Genomic DNA, 20722 nt, shown 5'->3' with positions numbered 1-20722 from the left:
GTTAATTTTTAATGTAGCCGAAAAAATAAAACAATGTTGCAATTGCTACAGCTAAATACCATTTTCTTAGTCTGTGTAGAATAAATTTCCACAAACAAAAAGTGTAAAGAAAAAAACATTAAAAAACAAATCACAGAAGAATAAAAAAAATAAACAAAAAATGATATAAATAGGCCAAATATTAAAAATAAAAATATTTTTTTTTTCAAAAAAGAAGGGTAAAGAAAAAAAACTAAAAAAACATTAAAATCATGAATTTGGCATGCATGTGATAAATGTTTTTTTTTTTTAAATACTAGGTATCAGGTTGCTCCAATGTGTTTTTTACATGAAAAATAAAAAAGTATCATTTGAAAAGTTTATGCAATCATCTAATTAAATAAATTGATAACCATTTATGTAAAAGAAAAATTTGTTGACAATAACCAAGAAAGAAACAACAAAGAGGACATATATACCCAATTATTTTTAATAAATATTTTTATTTAAATAAATAAAAGATAAATTCACCATAAAAAACTCATGGATTAAATGATATATACAAACAAAAATGATTGAATAAACCCACACCATAAAAAAATAATTACAAAAGGCCGAACACATCATAAAAATATAAGGAATTGACACTTACCGATATGATGGAGACATATAAAAAAAAGTTTTGAGTGAACCCGTCAAGCAACCCGGGTGGACAAATCAAACATATGACTTAAAACATGAAATTGAGATGACCCCATAAATAGCAAAGCGAAAAAAAATACCAGCAAAAAATATTTGAAAAAAATACTTTAAAAAAAGACCAAGGTCGACCCGGGTTAATCTTTTAAATATATGACCTGGGTCCCGAGACTAAAGTGACCCCATTAAAGGCAAGTCTGAACAAAACAAAAGAAGCAAGATTCTTAACTAAAAAATTATTAAGGATGAAATTCGAGGGGAAAAGGTAAATAAAAAAGTAATGCAAAACAAAATAAATAGAAATTAAAAGAATTAGGACTAAATTCAACATAAAAACCAACTCAAATTAAATGTTAAGGGAAAGAATTGAAAACAAAAAACAAATCAATTAAGAAAATGATTAAAAAAATAACAATTAAAATAATTGGCACCGAATTTGACATAAAAATTCAATTATAAGATATGCTCAAGAATTGAATTGAAGAAGGACAAATATATCAAGAAAATAATTGAAAAATAAATAGTAATTAAAATAATAAAGATCAAATTTGATTAAAAAAAAAACTAACAAAATAAAATAACTAGGGATGAATCAAAAATAAAATCCAATTAGAAACAATCAATGTAAATAAAACAATTGCAATTAAGAGAAAGAGAAAAATAACTTAATCAAAAGAAAAAAAAATTGAACAACTGATATAATTTTTTATATGATCAACACGCAATTCAATGAAAAATGAGAAGGAAAAGAAAGGGAAAAAAAATTAATTGGCACCAAACCAGACTTTACTATTATACACGGGCCGCCTAGAGAGGAAAATGACGTTGAGACACATCAAACGATGTGGCGAGAGGTTGATTTCAACCACCTTTATCAGCTCAATATGTTATTCGAAAGTGGCGGAACAACTGACAAGCACACGTCAATAACCTTCTTTTATATACACAAAACCTAAAATATCTCAATAACTAAACAACATTAAAAAAAAAACCCTTATAAAATTACAACCAAGTAAAAAATCCACGAGGTTTATTATTTTCTTTAATAGTGAAACCAGCCTTTTTATGTGCCAAGTGTTTTGCTTATGAGCTGGTGGTTACCTTCTTACAGGGGATCCAAGTGGAACAACCCAATAATAATAATAATAGATTAGGTTTTTTTATTATTAATTAAGGGTATTATAAGTTATAGTAAGTATACTAGTTATTACATCATAATTTAGAAAATAAAAAAAATAAAATTTTATAATAACCCGCGCTCTATTTTATTAAGAAGATCAAAACCTACATCAACAAAGAAATTTGATACAAAGCTAAAAATTTTGTTTTATTATATCAATTTAATGTGTGTTTTCTATCCTTAACTTTTAATGAGTTTTTGCATGCATATTAGGGTTATTAAGTGTATATTTAAGATTATGGTGTAAGGTATTTTTCAAAAAAATTTCTCGTTTAAAAATACATCAAAATAAAAAAATAATTTATTTTTAACATCAGTATATTAAAACCATTAGAAAGCATAAAAAAAATATATCTGATGTTTTTTCAAGCTAAAAACACTTTTAAAAAGCACAGAAAACACAAAAGCAAAAATCTTCCAAAACATCCCCTAAAAAATGTTTAGAACTTAATATTTTTATGATACTTGATGTTTAATCATTTTAAGGAGTGAGTGTTATATTAATGAAGTCTTAGATTAATAAGAAGATATTGAGAGAAATTTTATATATTTTTGGTAGATTAATTTGAAGTAATAGTAAAATTAAGGATTTGGCAAAAAAAAATAACGAGTTGGTAAGCTTAAGGCTGCAAGAATCTGGTCTTTTAATGAGTGTTATAGTTGGAATTTAGCACTTAATTATAATATGTCTGTTGTTTCATAATTTTATAGTTGATTTCTAAACTTTAATATTTTAATAATTAGATTAATTTATTTTAATAATAGCACATTTGATTTTTATTTGATATTGAAGTTGAGTTATTTGTTGAGATGATTTATATTAAGTTTAGTTGATTTATGATTCAATATATTTTATTTTAACAAAGTACTATTTTGAATATAAATTTTTAATTGCTTGCTTATAGTGTCATGTAAAAGGAGTATTTTCACGATTTTTGAATTCGGAAGGGGACACCAAGTGATTGTGGCATCTGTCATTAAGAGAGCAGGGAATTCTTCCTCTAAATGCATGATGTGCGATTCTAATCTTCATCTCCGTTGCAATCCATCGTCACTACAAACAATAAAGCATGAATGCCAACAACTGAGGGATGTAGCTCATTTCTCGGGTTCTAAATTTATATTTTAAAAGTTATTAATTTAAATTTTATAAACTTTAGGTTCATTGGAGATTTACATGGTTGTTAACTTAACACTCGTAAGATTAATCGAAATACGTGTAAACTGACTCAAACATCTACATTAATAAAAATAAACATGAAAGCCATATGGATCCTTATCTTCAATCCACTTTCCTCCCCATGAGAAGGTGATGATCCAAAACGAATTTTATTGCTATGATTTTGAGAAACAGAGACATGGACTCCATTCACCAAATTCAAAGGGCAACTACATGATGGAAGAGATCGCAGAGGATCCAAGTTTCTAAATGTCATGTGGTTCCATTTAGCGAACTAGACAAAAGATTACAGAACTTCATGCAAATGAGAGGGTTTGGAGGAGGTTGTTTCAATATTTTCAAATTCCTTTTTTTCTAATTAGGTTTGTGATATATATTTAATTCAAGTTTTATTAGTTAGATGGTTTTACTTTACTATTTAAAATAGGAAAAACTATTAATATATAGAAATGTAATAACTGGAATTCTTTCTACAATTTAAATGTAATTTTAGATGTAATTTTGGGGCTTGTGGAATCTTGATTTCTACATTTTCTTTATACACTGCATCAAAAAAACCAAATAATAAGGAACTCGAAACAAAATAGAAACCCGAGTAATTATTATTCTCTCTACAGTTAAGCTTAATTTTAGAGTTTGTGAATTTCTGATTTCTTCATTTTTGCTATAAGCTTCGTCAAAGAACCCAAGCACCAAGGAAATCAAAACAGAAACAATAAAAATTTAACATAATTTGGTATATTCTTGTTCCAGGTAGGATGAGTCAAGCCATTACATGCAATCTTATCCAGCTAATTGGAGCAACATGTCCTCCATTCACTGCTTTTCCTTACTGGAAGAAGTAAGAACTCCGGCGAGTAATCAAGTGGTAGTAAAATACCAAAGTTCAAATTAAGAAATTTACAATTACAAATTAAAGAATCAAACCTTGAGCAGGTGGAGGCTTGGAAGGCTGCTGCTCACTTTCACCAGATGCTTTTGGGGACTCGGATAGGTGGAGTTGAGCATAGTCATCCACCATTTTCCTCTTTTGTTCCTCTTCGGACATCCCTACCTTTTCTTTAGCTGCCTTTGCAACCTTATTGAATGTGCCTGTCACCCAAGCAGCCCCAGTAAACACGTACCTGTTACTCATTATGGCAGATCCTGCACTACTGACTTTCTGCTCAGCAGCTGCAAGTGCCAATTTAGTTTTCTCAGAAACCTGAAATTTCTGATCCACTTCCCGAACTTTGTCACCAACAACAGTGGTGCTAGCACTAATCTTCTCAGTGAGACCTATCTTTTTGTCTAAAGAAGCAACTTTAGCTGAGGCTGTTGAAGTCAACTGGTGCTTCTCATCAAAACTCTTGGCTTTGTTGATCGCATCTTTACCCAAGATAAAGCCCTTAGCAAGCATGCCAGTAACCACATCTTCTGCCTTATGAAGAGCTGATTCATCACTCGGAGCTTTATTTTCTGTTGCCTGTACATAGTAGGTATAACCAATTCAGTAAAGTGACAGGGTTTATCAACTAAAAGAACTTCAACACAGCATTCTTACAACAAGTGCTGCTAAAGCAGCTGGTGGCAGCTGGTAATCTGGATCCAAAGTTACGGTGACAGGAAGGTCAACTATTGTTGCTCCCTGAAAAAAGAAAAAAGAAAAAAAGAGTTTATATTGAAACCTGATATATTACCAAAGAAAAGGGGACCGTGTATTGAATTTAGAAAAAAGCATATCCACTTTGAAAATGGTTCAATTTATTATTCCAAAACCTAATGTAATCAACAAATAATGATTGTAATATATCCCCTCTAGAGATTGTATTATCTACCTTCCTCTGGTTTGCATTTGTTAGACAACAAATTTGAATAACTCCATGAACATGGTCAAACAGACTCCAAAATGTGATGGATAACAATCTATTAAAGTCATGTCTCGGATGAAGATAAAGGGAAAATTGCTGCCCTAGAACCCAAATCAGGTCCACCAAGCAGGCCAATTTAGGACTTTCAGAACAGTAAGTGCAATTTCAGATAAAAAATTTCAACCAGAACATAGATGCTTTCACAAGAATGCGACCATAATTTCAAACAAAAAAAGCAATCCCAACCAATATAGGATCACATATCTCACGCTTGTAATTTTTTGAGTTAACATAAAGCCAATGTGAGTTCCATAATCTTAAGATTTTTGAAGCTGTGATTGATATTTCATCCGGGGGGGAACTTTTATAGATATAGGACCAAACTGAACCCAACAAAGCTTCAATCCTAATTTCACCCATTATGACCAGAGGTGGTCTTCTAGGACAAGTGCTTTGTGCAAACTTTGGCATCCAGGAAAATTATTGATGCAAATTATCCAAATATCAGACCAGTGCAAGAAGACTTCGATAACTTCATATCAATGTCTCACTTTCAAGTGCTACCCTTAGAGATAAAAGGGTGTAAGAATCTACTGCTGAGAAAATTGAAGATTGCAAGTTCAAAGAGACTTCATCTCTACAAGGGTGGGTGACTCGCTTTAACAATATATTCATCCACCCGTTTATTTTCTTTTTATGTGCTGCACATCATTCCATTGCTGGTGAACTTGAAAATATTCAGAGGTAGGGAAAGAAATGAAGAGTTTGAAGTACCGTTTGAATAAATAGAGAAGGGTGGGTGCTAGAAACATTCGATAATTGAAGAGAACGTATAAAACCTATTTTTTCTCACAGAGCTCTAAGAAGAAAGCTAACTACTAAGGAGACAACAGCTTTCCCACAGAGATCTAGTGATATGGAAGACCCAGGCCTCCTCTACATTGTTCTTTCCAATAAGAGGCAGCTCGAGGAAAGATTTTGAATATTGATACCTATAGATGAATGGGAAAGGTGTTGCTGTGTTGGTGCTATCATGGAAAGGATGCAGATGGATCTGTCAATCACAAGTTGTTACACTAGTTTTGGGCTAAAAGCACTTTAAAAGCTAATGAATGGAGCTGAGTTTCACTCTTTTCATTCATCAATTCTGGAAGGAAAAAACAAGAGAGCTTTGATATTATCTTATTGACTTATATTGTGTTTGCGAAAGAGGGAGCAGGAAAGGGCATTGACAAGGGAAGAGGCTTCTCTATTAGGAGTTCATGTTAACGGTATGCAGAGGATGCTTTAGAAATGTAACAAGCGCAGCATGCGTGTGTGTGTAAGTAAATGGTCAGCACCTTGTGATGCCTTTTTTAATAAATTTCTTTTTTGTATCAAAACAAATATATGAGAAATTTTTGGATTACATAAATCAAAATCAAAAGGCCGATGATTTTCTTTTGCTTTGAAAGGAAGACAGTTTGGCAATGATCAAAGGATGGCCATTACTAACAATCTGAACATACAAAATTCTAAAACTTCAGAAGCACATAATCTCAGTAAGAGACGATGCAGTATATTGATATTTTCCTTCTAGGAAATAAAATAACATTAATTGAATTCATGGGTCATACATAATCAATGCACATATATGGAAATGAATGCACATTAATCTAGTGATGATGCATGTACTGAAATATAATTACCGAAAGAAGAACAGCAGTGTCTGCTCCTTGAGAATCTTTGAAGGATACATATGCAATCTGAGATTGCTCATTCTCACTACATAAGCATAAGAGATGCTCAGTAATCAAACAACAAAGAAGAATGGAAAAAAAAAGGGGGGATATGGAAATGAACAACGGATTACCTTTTCATTTCAACATATTCAATATCACCAGAAAAAGAAAAGAATTCCTTGAGGTCTTGCTCAGAAGCTCCTAAAGAAACATTACTAACTTTCACTGTTTTTACCTGGAAAAAAGAAAAAATAATGAAAAATTGAAAAACTTAGAGCCCTGTGGAACCATAAGGATGTATAACAAGGATGCCAAGTACAAACATAACCTAGAAATCTCATACTTGAATAATAGCATAATTATGGAAAATTACCACAAAGCAAGGGCCTACAAGGTTCAAATGAAATCCTAAGCACCAATAGCATCTGATTTGTAAAAAGGACATGACTCATGGTGTCAAATGTCCCCTAATAAAAATCATAATAAGCTTTGCTGCCCCCTAGCCAGGTCTAAGGATGGGAAGAACTTTCTATAATGGAACCCAAAAACAATAAATAACCCAAAAAGAAGCAAAGGGATGGAATAGAAAAATGAAAATGCAAAGGTCATGCGAAAGAATCCCAGACAAAAAAGTGCACCAAAAGGCACGAAGAATATCAAACTAACTGAAAATCCAAATTTAGTCAGGTAAAATAATTGTGGTGCCAATCAGGCGGACCTCTTGTTCTTCTTGTATGCTTGATGTCTGATATACATTCACACTCACACAGCCTCACATCTAATATCAGTACAAAGGTCTAATTTTTTGCTTCTAGTGTATGATAACTCAATGGTCGAGCTGCCCCAGCCACGCCTTAAAATGCTCAAATAAAGATAGAGAAATTATATTTCACATATTCTTAAGCCTCACTTAACAAAGTCTCATTGCAAAAGTTTAACTAAACATTTTTTTTAATATGAATAGACGAGGCAGAAGAAACAATTAGTAACTATATTCCAATATGATATATGAACCCTGAGGAAACCAACCAGTATGACAGTAATAAGTGGGTCCTTGTTCAGTCTAAAACATTTCACTTCCATGTTCTTGTGCAAGCTAAAAATTATCGGAACACTCACAATTTTCACAATTGAAGCTTCAATTATGAGAAACTGATAGGTTAACAGTCCTTCTTAGACTCCAAATATGTAACCAAAAATTGAATAAACTTTAGGATTACTCCAATCTAGTAACACAAGCCAAGCCACGCCCAAATAAATACTATCACACGCATTGAGGGATAACTTCCCGTCTTATCATCATCAGGACACCGACAGATTTATCCACCTCTAATTCACTCATCCTTGCCGAACAAAGATGTGCTTTAATAACAAATATTTTCAAGCAAAACATGTTATATCAATCCAAATCAAATATAATATTAAAAAAAAAAAGCAAAAACAAATACTAAACAAGGGAAACAGACAATCATATATACAGATTGTAAATGATAAAGAAATAGGTTTATCAAGCATGTGCATTTTGAACATGGCAAACAAAGAAAGCTTAAGATTGCACAAAAGCATTAACTATCAAACTCAAACAGATCTACGCATATTAATCAATTCAGAGAAATCAAACTTGCTAATTCACCAGAAAAAATCTCTCAAAAATCAAGAAGAAATAAATGAATGGCAGTATTACTAACCGACATGGCGAGCTGCATTGGAAAGTGAGGGGAGGGATTGGAGTTGTTAAAAGAGAAAGAGAGAACAAAAAGCGTTTGATGAAGAGAGAAGGGAGGGATTATAAGGAGGAGGTTTGAGGGGCAAAGGTGTGGGGGGGACAGACGCCGGCAGTTGCGGCACGTGCAAATGAGAGACTTCCGATATTGAAGTGAGAGATAGATTAATGGAAGGGAGAGAGATGACCTGTGTTTACTTTTAAATGTACGTTTAGTATTGCGGAAGTTATTAATGTTTTTTAAAATATATTTTTAAATAATATGTTTTTTTAAAAAATAATTTTTATATTAAAATATTAAAATAATTTAAAAATATATAAAAAATCAAATTTTTTTAAAATACGAGTTACCTAAATGTTTTTTGTGCGCCACTAGTTATTAAAAGAAACTATAAGGCTAGAGCATTTATTGCAATTTTTTTTAAAAAAATTTACACTGAACTTAAAGTTGAAACTGTAAAATTATAATTTTAATCAAACATAATAAAACAAAAATGGTATTGGAAGGGGGTAAAGTGTTCTTCTTGTTATTTTTGTACATTAAAATAACTAATATACCATCAGAAACAAAAATATAATGTGCTAGTGAGCAAGGGTATTTTCGATTTTTTCATTTCAAATGCACAACAAAAATATCACAACGCCTTGTAATTCAAATTATTTTTGCCTTTGGTAAATGGGTTTTAATGTCTTTTTTTTTTTTTTTTGTGGTTGTGAATAATTGTGTGTGTAATATTAATTAATTTTTTAAAAATTGTTGTGCATGACATGCATCATGGGGACACGAGTGAATGCTCTTGTGTTCGTTGTTGTAGAGTTAATTATTTTTAATTTGATTCAATTTTTACCTATTAAAATAACTAATCTAAAATTTTATAATTTAAAAAAATTTAAACCAAAACCAGTTTGATCCAACTAGTTTTGGTTCTGTTCAGTTTTTTTAATGTTAATATCCAAAAAAACCTATATTATTTTCTGGGTGCTTTTAGAATGATCTGAATGGTGTGGATAGTGGTTTTACTGGCCGAAAATAGAGGTTTGATGGTGTCTATAGTAAGACATTAGAACCAAACGAGAGAGAGGACAACAGAGACATGGAGGTTGGGGTTAATAAAATGGAAATAAGGTTATGCTATATTGTTAGAATAAATTAGCAAAATCTTTTCGAAATATAACAAGTCATAGTGATCCAAACACAGGTTTTAATTAATTTGGAGTGTTGATGGGTTAAGTACAGTTAACGCTTGCCCCCCTCTTTGCTCGTCATGCTACCATAAAGGTTATTAATCTCAAGTTCTTGCAGGGGAGATGGCCCTTGAAGACTCTGCTTTAGATGTATGAAAATATAAAGAAATAAAAGAATTGGTAGCTGGGAATAGCAATGGCAATACCGTGTGGTGTTATTTGTCAACACAGTTGAGATCCTGGTAATACTCTGTCTTTACAGTTGAGATCAAAAGATGTAAATTGAAAGGTTGGGTTTGGCGTGTCACTCATGGGAGCTTGGGCGGAGGTGGTTGATGTTGCTTAGATATGGTGATGGCTGATGAAAATTCACAATACTGATTGAAGAATGAAGAATTGTTTGTGACTGTGGACTCATGAATGTTATTTGTGAATTGTGAAAGGTTATGTTACTGTGAGGAATGAGGTGGGCGGCTGCTGGGGTTAGTAACTTGCTAGGTTAGAAAGTTTCATCTTTCTATTTATGGTATTTTTAATATAAATCGGTTTGGTTCGGTTAGAGTTGACCAGTTTCATCCTTATAAAACTAGAACCGAACTGAACTGACAGTTTTTTTAAATATTCTAATCAGTTTTTTTTCATGGTTCGATTTTTTCAGTTATTTTTTTTATCAGTTTTTTGATTTTTTTACTCACCTCTAATTCGTTGTTCAGCATCTAAAATCTAGCTTACGTGATAATGTTTTATTCTTCACGATACCGTCTCCATTAATGTGCAGCGCGTGTACCAAAAAATGTTGGGTTTTGCCCTGGTGATTATTTTATTTTTTTCTTTCTCTTCTTCGGTTTTAAAGTTTTCCGCTACATATTTTTAAAGTAACTATTTGATTTTGTTTTTTTAGATTTAATCCTAATTTTTTTATTGTTATTTTTTAATTTTAAATAATCCATAAAAGCAAGATTTTCTTTTAATTTAACCCTCCTTTGGTTTTCTTACCTTTGAGATTTGGTCCCCTGTTTTTTTATTGTTAAGTTTTTTTTCAATTATTCTTTTAATTAAATTATATTTTTAATTACATCCCTTGATATTTTATTGCTATTTTAAATTTTAAATAATCCATAGAATTTAAATTTTATTTTGCTTTAACCCTCATTTATTCTTCTTACCTTTTAGATTTGATCGTTATTATTTTGATTGTTAAGTTTTATTTAATTATTTTTTTAATTAAATTATCTTTTCAATTACATTTCCCAATATTGTATACTAGTATATTAATTTAATTATTTTTTTTAATTTCAACTCTCAATAATTCAGTTCAATTTAATTCATTTTATTTCATATTTAGTCTTTATTTTGTTGATTGCTACTTGTTTTACTTTTTTTTTATCGAAACTTTTTTTTTTATTTCATCCTTTAAAATTTTATTTATTGAGATTTTATTAAACTTTTAGGTCACGGGTTTTAATGATTGAACCAGGTTCGTTTAAATCTTTTTAGGTAATCTTTTACAGTTGATTTTTACCAATTTCATCCCTCTAAAGTGTTATTCTGATCTCATATGTTAGGCCATGAGTTTCATGTGTTAACCTAACTTGACCTAGCCCAATATTATATTATTTATTTATTTTTTGTTTTTGCCTATTTATTTTTGTCATACTATCAAACCAATCTAGGTTTAACCCACCTCTCGAGTTTTTCTCGCCTAAACATTTTTATTTTTATCATACAATTAACAATAACCACTTTTATTTTATATTGATTCAAGTCAATTCAGGTTGATCCTCTTTACATGTGACCCGGGTTTTATCCCGAGTTGACTCTCAAGTCGATTTTTAAAACTATGATAATAACTATTTTTTTCTTGTGTTGACCCAAGTCAATGATAAATCCAACTTGTGACCCGAGCCCTGCCCCAGATCGACCCCTAAATTGGGTTTTAAAACTATGATGATAACCATTTTTATTTTTACGCTGACTTAGGTCAACTCGGGTCAACTAGAACCATAACTCAGGCCTTAACCTGTGACCCGATCTTTGCCCTGGATCGACTCTTAAGTTGGATTTTACAACTATGATAATAATTATTTTTATTCTTATATATTTTAATTGAATAATTTTAAAATTAAAATTTTTTTACAATAATATTTTAGAAATAAAAAATAAAAAATAATATCTTCGAATGGATGTTTCTTCTGTACCTAATGTCATCTTGGTAATATACAAATTCATTTCAAAATTATTTTAAATATAGATTTATTTTGATGCACTTGTTTCTATCTCTTTAACTAAATATTTTTATGTTTTCACTATTTTTTTTATTTTTATACTAGAATAATAATAAAACACTATCTAAAAAATGATTGAATATATCCTGGGGGAATCTAGCCCGAACTCAATCTTTAATCCGACAATTAAATTCATCTTAGAAAAAAAGATTTGACCTTGTCGGAACATGCAAAGCACTATTGATAATTCAAATTCATGGGAATATATTTTTTTAAAAGTTATGGTAATTTTGTTGCTGTCACGTTTTCCATAAATTATTTTGCCCTCAGATCAATAAATTAAACGCACAACGACCACCTCAATTTTTGGTTTTAAAAAACGAATATTTCTTAAAGAAGTAGTGCCTTAGTCTCTGTTCATACCCCCACCCCCTCTTTAATCCATAAGCTTCTGTTGCTTTCTCCGACCAAAAACACCTCCCATCCCACCCCTAATATTTAAAATTAAACACATACTAGCACCACATCACCACCACCATCACGCGAAGCCATTGTTTTTCCCTGACCCATCGCTCTCTCCCACGTGTCCCTCCTTCAGGGATCCACATCAACGTGCCCGGCACCGAATATTCATATCCCCACCCGAAACCCCAGAAAACATACATACATCATCATTCTGATCTTCCTTTCTCTCTCCCTTCTCTCTCTCCCTCTCTGTCTCTCTAAAATCATCAAAACAATTTTCTCAATCCACGCCGTGTTATTAGCTTCTCATCTTCTTCTTCTTCTTCTTTTTTTTTTTTTCATTTACCTTAATCGATTCTTACAACTGTATCCAAACAACCCGCTTCTCTTCCCTTTCTCGGGAAAATCCCCTCGTTATCTCTCGAGAAACTGCTGGTTGGGGTTAGGGATTTTCAATCAACAGTTCGATTAAATTTTAGTTTAATCGAATTAAAATAATATAATAATAATGAGCTTTCAAGATCTGGAGGCAGGGCGACCCTTGGCATCTTCAAGGAGAGAACTGATCAACGGGAAACAAGATGCCACGCAAGCGGTTGCTTCTGGAATCTTCCAGATCAATACCGCCGTTTCCACTTTTCAGCGTCTTGTTAATACCCTCGGGACTCCTAAAGACACGCCTGAGCTCCGGGAGAAGCTGTAAGTTTATTTTTATTTTGTTGCTGTTTTGAGTTTCTTCGTTTGTCGTTTTGACTATATGACGAGATTTATGGTCGATTTTCCATAATTATTTAGAATTAAATTATCGGAGTTGTGTAATTTTGCTGTTTGGATGGTATTATTGAAGTGATTTTATTGTGTTTACAGAGCTGAAATTAAATCACAGGCGTCTGAAAATGAACAGGGTTAGAACTTAGAACACTGTTGTTTTCTAATGAAATATAAGGAGACGATTGTTGCACTACACGGCAGTTTATTGTTGTTAGGGCAATATGACCATCTTTTACCACAATAATTTTTATTTTTTTAAAAGAATTTTACAAACATTTATTTCCTATCTGACGTGGAATGTACCACGTAGGGAATTCTTATTGCAAATAGCTGCATCACTCAATCGGCATGATCGTTATTCTGTCTATCATTACTCTAAAAGTTTTGGGAAACAATACTAGACACAATTCTGGTTGTTCCGATTACCCAATCTGGGCCATGTGCGAGGGATGCCTGTGTGCATGATAGCATAATCACAATACCCTTTAGTTGCTAGCAATGCTAAAAAAATCTGTATCCTGGTACTTATGTGGGTTTGTTTTTTGGTTTTCCAGAATTTATGCAACTGATAAAATCTGTCTGTATTTTCCCTGAGGAGAAATGCAGCATATCTGAGCAGTGACACAGAAATAGTTAATAGATTAGAAAGAACGCAGGGTACACATGAGTTGGGCTTGGATAATAATTACTTTCTTTGCAGCCACATTTGAGACTACTCTTATGACTCATCAGAAAAGAACTTTCAACATTATACTGTGAGAACTTCTCACCTAAATTCTATTCAGGACTTAATTGTACTGACCTCTTTTTGGGTTTTTTGAAAACTTGTTGACAGTAGTGTTTGTTCTCTCTTGCTCAGAACATTAAAATATGCGTGAGACTCAATAATTTATTTTCACAGAAAAATGCCAGAATGTAATGGTTTGCTGTTCCTCGCTCCCCCTTTTTTTTATGGAATGGTATCAGTCAAATACCCTTGTAACGAACCTCCATTTTGAGCTGTCATTGTACTGATTTTTCTTGCATGACAGGCATAGAACAAGGCTGCATATTGGGCAATTGGTGAAGGATACTTCAGCCAGACTTAAACAAGCTAGCGAAACAGATCATTATGCTGGAGTCAGTGTATGTTTGCTTCTTGTTCTTTACTGTGTACTTAAATTAGTACTTTTCCAGATACCGTTCTGATTCAGGGTTCCCTCAAGATCCCATTGAAACCACATCAATTCCACCCCTTGAATTACTAACCTTTCTCAACTGGTTGGACATGTTATTCAACCTTAATGTTCGAGAAAATCAACATTTGGATTGCCTCTTCTTTTTTCTTGTTGTAATTGCAGCAAAGCAAAAAGATTGCTGACGCTAAATTAGCAAAAGATTTTCAAGCAGTCTTGAAAGAATTTCAGAAGGCTCAGCGGCTTGCAGCTGAGAGGGAAACTGCATACGCTCCTTTTGTTCCCCAAGCAGTCCTTCCTTCCAGGTGATTGTTTTAGGATACCTTAATAGATAGTTTGTTGGATTTGAGATTCTGTTTGTTTCTTTGATATAATGAACAGTTTGTTTTGATAATACAAAAAACCTTTGATATTTGTATATTCTTCTAACAGTTTGTGTTTGTTCATATTCTTTGCAGCTACACAGCCAGCGAGGTAAATGTAAGTTCCGATAAAAGTCCAGAGCAGCGCGCCCTCCTTGTGGAGTCGAGAAGGTGAGATCTGCTCGCTAACATAGGCTACCAATGACCTTTTCATTGATTTGTCCAAACTGTAAGAGAAATTTATCAAGTAATGTTTGTTTTCTATCACAATTCCTTGTTCTTTGTGTTGAGCATGTAACATTTATAGGTTTTTTCAAAAAACTGCTGGTCTTAGTTTTGCTGCATTCATTTTTTATTTTTATTTTTGATTCATAACTCTGTAGGACTGAAGGGATATCATGCATGGAGAGGATTTTTGGTACAAAAATGAGTGTAGGAATTTTTTATCTTGTAATTTGCAATAGGATTGATTAATGGTTTGCCTCTGTGCCTGATCATCTAGATAAGAAATCAGTTTGTAACTTAACAGTTGAATCATATACTCGTCAGAAAAACTGTATACAAGAGCTGCCTCTGATTACACTTAAGAGGTTGCCCGAGACAGACTTTTAAAAGTAGGACCATTCCTTTCTTTTTGTTGAAAGCCTGTCGCACAACTTGCTATGTACTTAGCTTTTAATTGACCTGGAAAAAAAGAGAGAATTCTGAGCTTTGAATTGAATTTTGATGCAGACAGGAGGTCCTACTACTGGACAATGAGATTGTCTTCAATGAGGCTATTATTGAAGAGAGAGAACAGGGAATACATGAAATTCAGCAGCAAATTGGTGAGGTTAATGAGATTTTTAAAGACCTCGCTGTCCTTGTCCATGAACAAGGAGCTATGATTGGCAAGTTTTATCTTGGCTTTTTTTTTTCCCCAATCTTGCCTGCGTACAGATAACTAGCTCTATATATTTTAGTTTATCATTATTATTGAACTTCCCTCTTTCTGGGTTTGTTACAGATGATATAGGCTCCCATATCGAAAGTGCCCAGGCTGCAACATCACAGGGAACATCCCAACTCGTGAAAGCTGCAAAGACTCAAAGATCAAATTCATCTCTGGTAATTTATGGCATCTCATTTATTTATTCCCATTTTGATTATTATTGTCATTATTGTTGCTGGTGGTGGTGGTGTTTGTTTTTTTGACTAAAGTAAGTTATGGACTGCTGACATGGCTAGTTTGGACACCTCCTTTTTCTTCTGTTTTTGTTCTTTATGTTTTTTGATTAAATTGGACACTCCCAGATTGTCCTATAAGGGGCTTGTCATCTAAATGCCATTTGCATTTTCAAATGCGTTTTTCGTTTTCATTATTTAAGAAGCTGCTTCTTTGATGCAAATTATTCTATTGAATATCAATGAAAGAAATTGTATATTGCCCTTGTTTCAAGGAGGGGAATTTCATTCTGGATGTTGATTCTATATGATTTATTGTATTGTATTGTATTCACAACTAACCCTCATGTATTTAATGCAGGCCTGCTTGCTCATGGTGATATTCGGGATTGTGATTCTCATTGTGATCGTAGTACTTGCAGCCTAATCCAAAAAAAATCTTTATAGAATCCTTGAACTGTTTCAAGAGCTGCTTGGCAACAAGATAGTAATGTCTCTGCTAGTTCCTTGGTTATGTTCTTTAACAAGACATGGTGACTGACTGGAGTTTCTCACTGCTAGTCAGAGGTGGTATATATTGTATGATGGCTGCAGATGATCATTTTGGGCTGCTTTGTCTGGGTGGGATTCCTGTCTGTTTCTATTTTCCGCTGCCTTGGGTTTACAAGAGTGTGTGACTGTTTGTTCAATTGTTTCGAGTTTTATAGTAATATTAATAAACATAACATCCATTCTTTTCTTTCCAAGCATTTGGCTTATAACCTTCGTCCTACAATTTTTCACATCATTAGTGCATCTTCACTGGCTTGCTTCTTTTTGCAATAGGGTAAATATATTATCAATTTATCATCAAGTGGCAAAGGTGCCCTTGTAGATATCAGCAGTCTTGATTTGCCTTGTGTCAAATTTATCTAATGTGGTAATTCTCGGATCTTCAGTCATTGTTGTCTTGTGAAATTATTCAACCGGTGGTATTTGCAAAGAAATTTTGGTTTTGTAGGATCAGAATTTATTCATGTCCTTATAGTGGAGCTACGCGTTGAAGCTTGAACCATGTGCAAATTGCTGTCTTTGAAAATTGAAACCCCACTTTCCTGACTTGGAATATTATTCCAACTACTTCGTAGATCATCTGGCAGGAAATAGGTCCGTTTGATGATGAGGGTGTGATTTCAATGCATGCTAATGCAGCAGCGAAATGTCAAGTGGCCTCTGGAAGTTGAAGAAGCGGTTCGTGGCGAGAACTCTCCCGTATCATTCGTTGTCTAGACACAAGGAGTCTTCGTGAAGTTTGGCTGCTCTTTCGGCTGGAGGAGTTTCCATAGTCAACTTCCGATTGGGAAAAGGAGATTAAACAAAAAAACAGAGACGAAACCTGGTCAAGTGACATGGATAATGCGTGAAAAAGAGTCTATCCAAAGCCATCGGGCCAATAGGTAAGGTAGAGAGTGATAATGATACAGCTTTTGATGAGAGGGGGACTTCGTATCGTGGGATAAACCTGTCTTAGGGAGGAAGATGAGGGCCCAGGTTGCTTGTTGGTTCTTGGGGTCTTCCCTGACCTGTCAGGGTGAAGGCCGGTCCCCGGGAAAACGATGGGAACAGGCAGAAACCTTGGTGTCCTTTATCTGAATTGCCTCCGCATTAGTTGCACAACCGGCGTTAAAGGTCGAGTTGAATAAAACCTGGTTATCTCTTGGCAGGTGGTATTATCAACCAACAATCAATGTATGAAAAATGAGATACTCTTCTCTGTAGTTATTTGAAGCAAAAATAAGCACAATTACTTCGTCATGGGATTTTTAAGTAAATTATGAAAAAGCAGATAAATTTTTTTTCCAGAAATATAAATGGATGACAATGCGGTGTTAAAGAGTCGCTAGCGGATGTTATAATTTATAAAAACACGTGAAAGGACCATTGCTTTTTTACCTGTTTTTCTACAGACTCTAAAATGAATTGGTCAGTACAGTAACAGTTTTTGGCAATGGGGCTGCGCCTATTCGGGCAAGCAACACAGAAAGTACGTCATTCCAGGCATTCCTTGACAGGACATTCCAAGCAGATAGTTGTTGCTCCACAAAGCTTTATACAAAATTTTGTTCACGGCAAGAGTATATAACAAAACTACGATTCTTTCAGATTGTTGCACAATTTACTATCAGAATAAAAGATGGATGTTAGGACGATTAAAAGAGTAGATATAGAGGCTGCAAGAAAAGTAACAGCAGATACAATGCCAGCATGTGCCCTTATTCCTGAAGGTATTCTCCACACGACTTTGTCAGTTCTAGATCCTGTCCTGTCATTGGTTGGCATAAGTAGGCAGCTCTCACGGTCCCCATTTTCTTCCATGCTGCAGCGCAGGAACATTTCAGGTTCACCAAATTCCACTTCTGAATAGCCACTGTCACCAAGGGGCTGCAAGAGAGGGACATAATTCAGACAGTTTTCCTACAGCTTTGTGATTGCTCATTTTATTATTGTTGTTGTGATAACACAGCAAAGTCCTGTTCTCTTCAACAATTCACTTACAGGATATCGCGCATGCAATGGAAGGTCTGCACTGATTTCCAGTTCACTTATATGTCCCAACAAGGAAGTGGGAGCAACATTCATATGAATCTCAACAGCTGACTGATTCGATAGAACAGAGGGCAATTCCAAATTTGTATCTCCAAAAACAGCCACATCAGTAAATACTGCAGAAGTGGAGTAAATGTACATCAGGCCAGAGAAAAATGCCACTATAGCCCAAATTTCAAAATGTGGTGCACGTATATCATTCAATGCAGGAACAATTAAATGCACTACCACCACGCTTGAGCAGGTTTTGGAGCTCAAATGGGTCAGCAAAGACTCCTGTCGGCAGTCTCTCAATAATGATAACTTTACAAAAGTGAGCACGTAGCTGAGACATGGAATCTGGCTGCATGTGGAATCTGATAGTTGATGATATATGGCGATGAGAACCTTCACCAATCAAATGGCGCCATGGAACTGATACTCTTAAAAGATGATTCAGATTATCTGGCAGCAGCTTGCAGGTATTAAAAAGAAGTTCATCTACTATGAAGTTTTGGAAATTTGGTTCAAGCAAGCTATCATATTTTTCAAAATAAGATTCCATAATATACTTCCTGAATCCACAATATGAGTTGTTGGAATTGGAACTCGACTCACACCTTGTCTCCTGACAAGCAAGGAAACAAGTTAGACAATAAAATGTTGAAACTTTTACATTCACACCTTGCCTCCTCTGACAATTAAGGATGCAAGTAAGACAATATAATGTTGAAACTTCATTGGATGCATAGTCAAATTGAAAGGAATTCTGAGATGGTTCCCTGCAATTGCATTTTATTTCTCAGAAACATGTACTATCAAAATGGCAAACGTTTGGATATTGTTACAAGTAGCAATTATAGTAGGCAGGTAGCCAAACTTAAAATAAATGCTGTATGGTCATTAGGGCATGCCATCTAGTATGCATCTTTAATTGTAGAAAGTAAATACTTACAAAATGCTATACAAACGATTATACGGCAGCAGGATATCTATGTGAAACTCAAAGTACAGCATGACGCTTACAAGAGCTATCAAATCATGGACAAGAAATATACACAGTAACAGACATGAAGAAGAAAATCCAAGGCACAAGGGCTATGGTGTACCCACCTCACTTGAAGATGAACTCTGCAAGAAAAAGCCAAAGCCAACAGAGAATATCAACAGGATTCCCACCTTCTGGTGAGTGCAAAACTTAACATGCTTAGGAGTTGCCATAGACTACCTGAAACATAGTAAAAAGCGCAATAGAAGTCATAAATATTAAGCATTCAGTTGCAGGATAGTTAAGATTCCGATATTTTTTCCAAAGTTAAAAGCAGACTTTCTACTCCTTTAACCACATATACATATTCAGTAAATTTAGGGCATTTACAGGCCAATGTCCATTAACATAATGTTACCAAAAACTCACAACATAACAAATGAAAGGCATAGCATCATCTCTCAATTTCTACAAGTAAAAAGTATAATCCCAATTGCAGTCACACCTTTAGATGATCCACTCTAGAATGATCTTGATGATTCATCAAATCAAAACTATTTAAAACAAATTGTCGCATACAGAGTAACAAGCACATTCTCTATGCATCGGCCCTGTATGCAAGTCACCCACACACAAACATAGACATACAAGTGTACACATGTAAATACATGCATGTCCTCACAAAAAATATAAGAAACATGAACGAGTCAAACAGGGATTTCAAAGATTAGCTCAATTACACACCATATTAGAGCCAAACTGAGTCTTTCAAAGGTTCAGTACAGGAAATGTAGCATTTAGAACGAACATGGTTTTTTTTTTAATCATTTTTTCCAATAGAAATCAAACTAGACCTATCCACAGCCAGAAATTAAAATTACTTGTACAGAAAAAACGAAGACAGCACCTACATTCTTCAGTCATTGATTCTTGCACTGTTTGCATTGAGATGGTTTTGACTTGTTCAAAAATCATGCACCAATTTCATTGAATTTTATTATCACATAAAAAAGATAAATAAACAAAGTGAATATAACTTAACAGATGAAAAAAGAGAGGAAAAAAACAGAATCCGATTCAATAAAGAAAAAAAAGCACTTAAGCCAAATCTAGCTAAAAAAAAAAAACACACAGCATTTCTGTAATAACCCTACATAAAAAGAGATAAAAAATGATTCACAGAAAGAGAATGTAAGTCAATGACCGAATCATGAAGAGATTAAGCAAATTGCCTATCTAAAGCTTGTTTGTGCACCATTTGAAGACCCAGTAGAGAGAAATAGAACTCACCAGAATCAATCTACTGAGATGGAAAATCCTCTTGGAAAAAGAGGATTAAGGCAATTGAGAGAAGAGAGAGAGTAAGGAGTAGAATCTGAAATATCAATTAGTTTTTCTCTCAACGAAATATTCTGAGATGGGATCCTCTGCTTTGTTTTTCTGTTTCAAGATGAAGAAAATCAAGTAGATTATTTATGATGACAAAGAAG

General features: G+C 33.7%; 3 protein-coding genes across 3 annotated transcripts; 1 reads left to right on the top strand and 2 right to left on the bottom strand.

Moving 5' to 3' along the window:
* Positions 1–3741: 3741 nt before the first annotated feature.
* Positions 3742–8532, bottom strand: LOC133700357 (binding partner of ACD11 1-like). Its single transcript, XM_062123857.1, has 5 exons — positions 8298–8532; positions 6741–6844; positions 6577–6652; positions 4582–4665; positions 3742–4503 (listed from the first exon to the last, which is right to left on the bottom strand). Exons 1-5 carry the CDS (start codon positions 8313–8315, stop codon positions 3952–3954), a joined length of 834 nt encoding a protein of 277 aa, XP_061979841.1. The 5' UTR covers positions 8316–8532; the 3' UTR covers positions 3742–3951.
* Positions 8533–12157: 3625 nt separating this feature from the next.
* On the top strand, positions 12158–16425 carry LOC133701656 (syntaxin-22-like). Its single transcript, XM_062125658.1, has 7 exons — positions 12158–12906; positions 14010–14103; positions 14319–14458; positions 14612–14686; positions 15248–15405; positions 15522–15622; positions 16041–16425. The coding sequence occupies exons 1-7, from the start codon at positions 12716–12718 to the stop codon at positions 16104–16106; spliced, it is 825 nt and encodes a 274-aa protein (XP_061981642.1). The 5' UTR covers positions 12158–12715; the 3' UTR covers positions 16107–16425.
* Positions 16426–17657: 1232 nt separating this feature from the next.
* LOC133701655 (uncharacterized) lies at positions 17658–20680 on the bottom strand. Its single transcript, XM_062125657.1, has 5 exons — positions 20523–20680; positions 19358–19472; positions 18494–18872; positions 18215–18381; positions 17658–18100 (listed from the first exon to the last, which is right to left on the bottom strand). The coding sequence occupies exons 2-5, from the start codon at positions 19463–19465 to the stop codon at positions 17807–17809; spliced, it is 948 nt and encodes a 315-aa protein (XP_061981641.1). The 5' UTR covers positions 19466–19472; positions 20523–20680; the 3' UTR covers positions 17658–17806.
* Between the last annotated feature and the right edge of the window lie 42 nt (positions 20681–20722).

Source organism: Populus nigra, chromosome 8, assembly GCF_951802175.1.
Source record: "Populus nigra chromosome 8, ddPopNigr1.1, whole genome shotgun sequence".
Lineage (NCBI taxonomy): Eukaryota > Viridiplantae > Streptophyta > Magnoliopsida > Malpighiales > Salicaceae > Populus > Populus nigra.
This window is presented reverse-complemented; position numbering and strand designations above follow the sequence as displayed.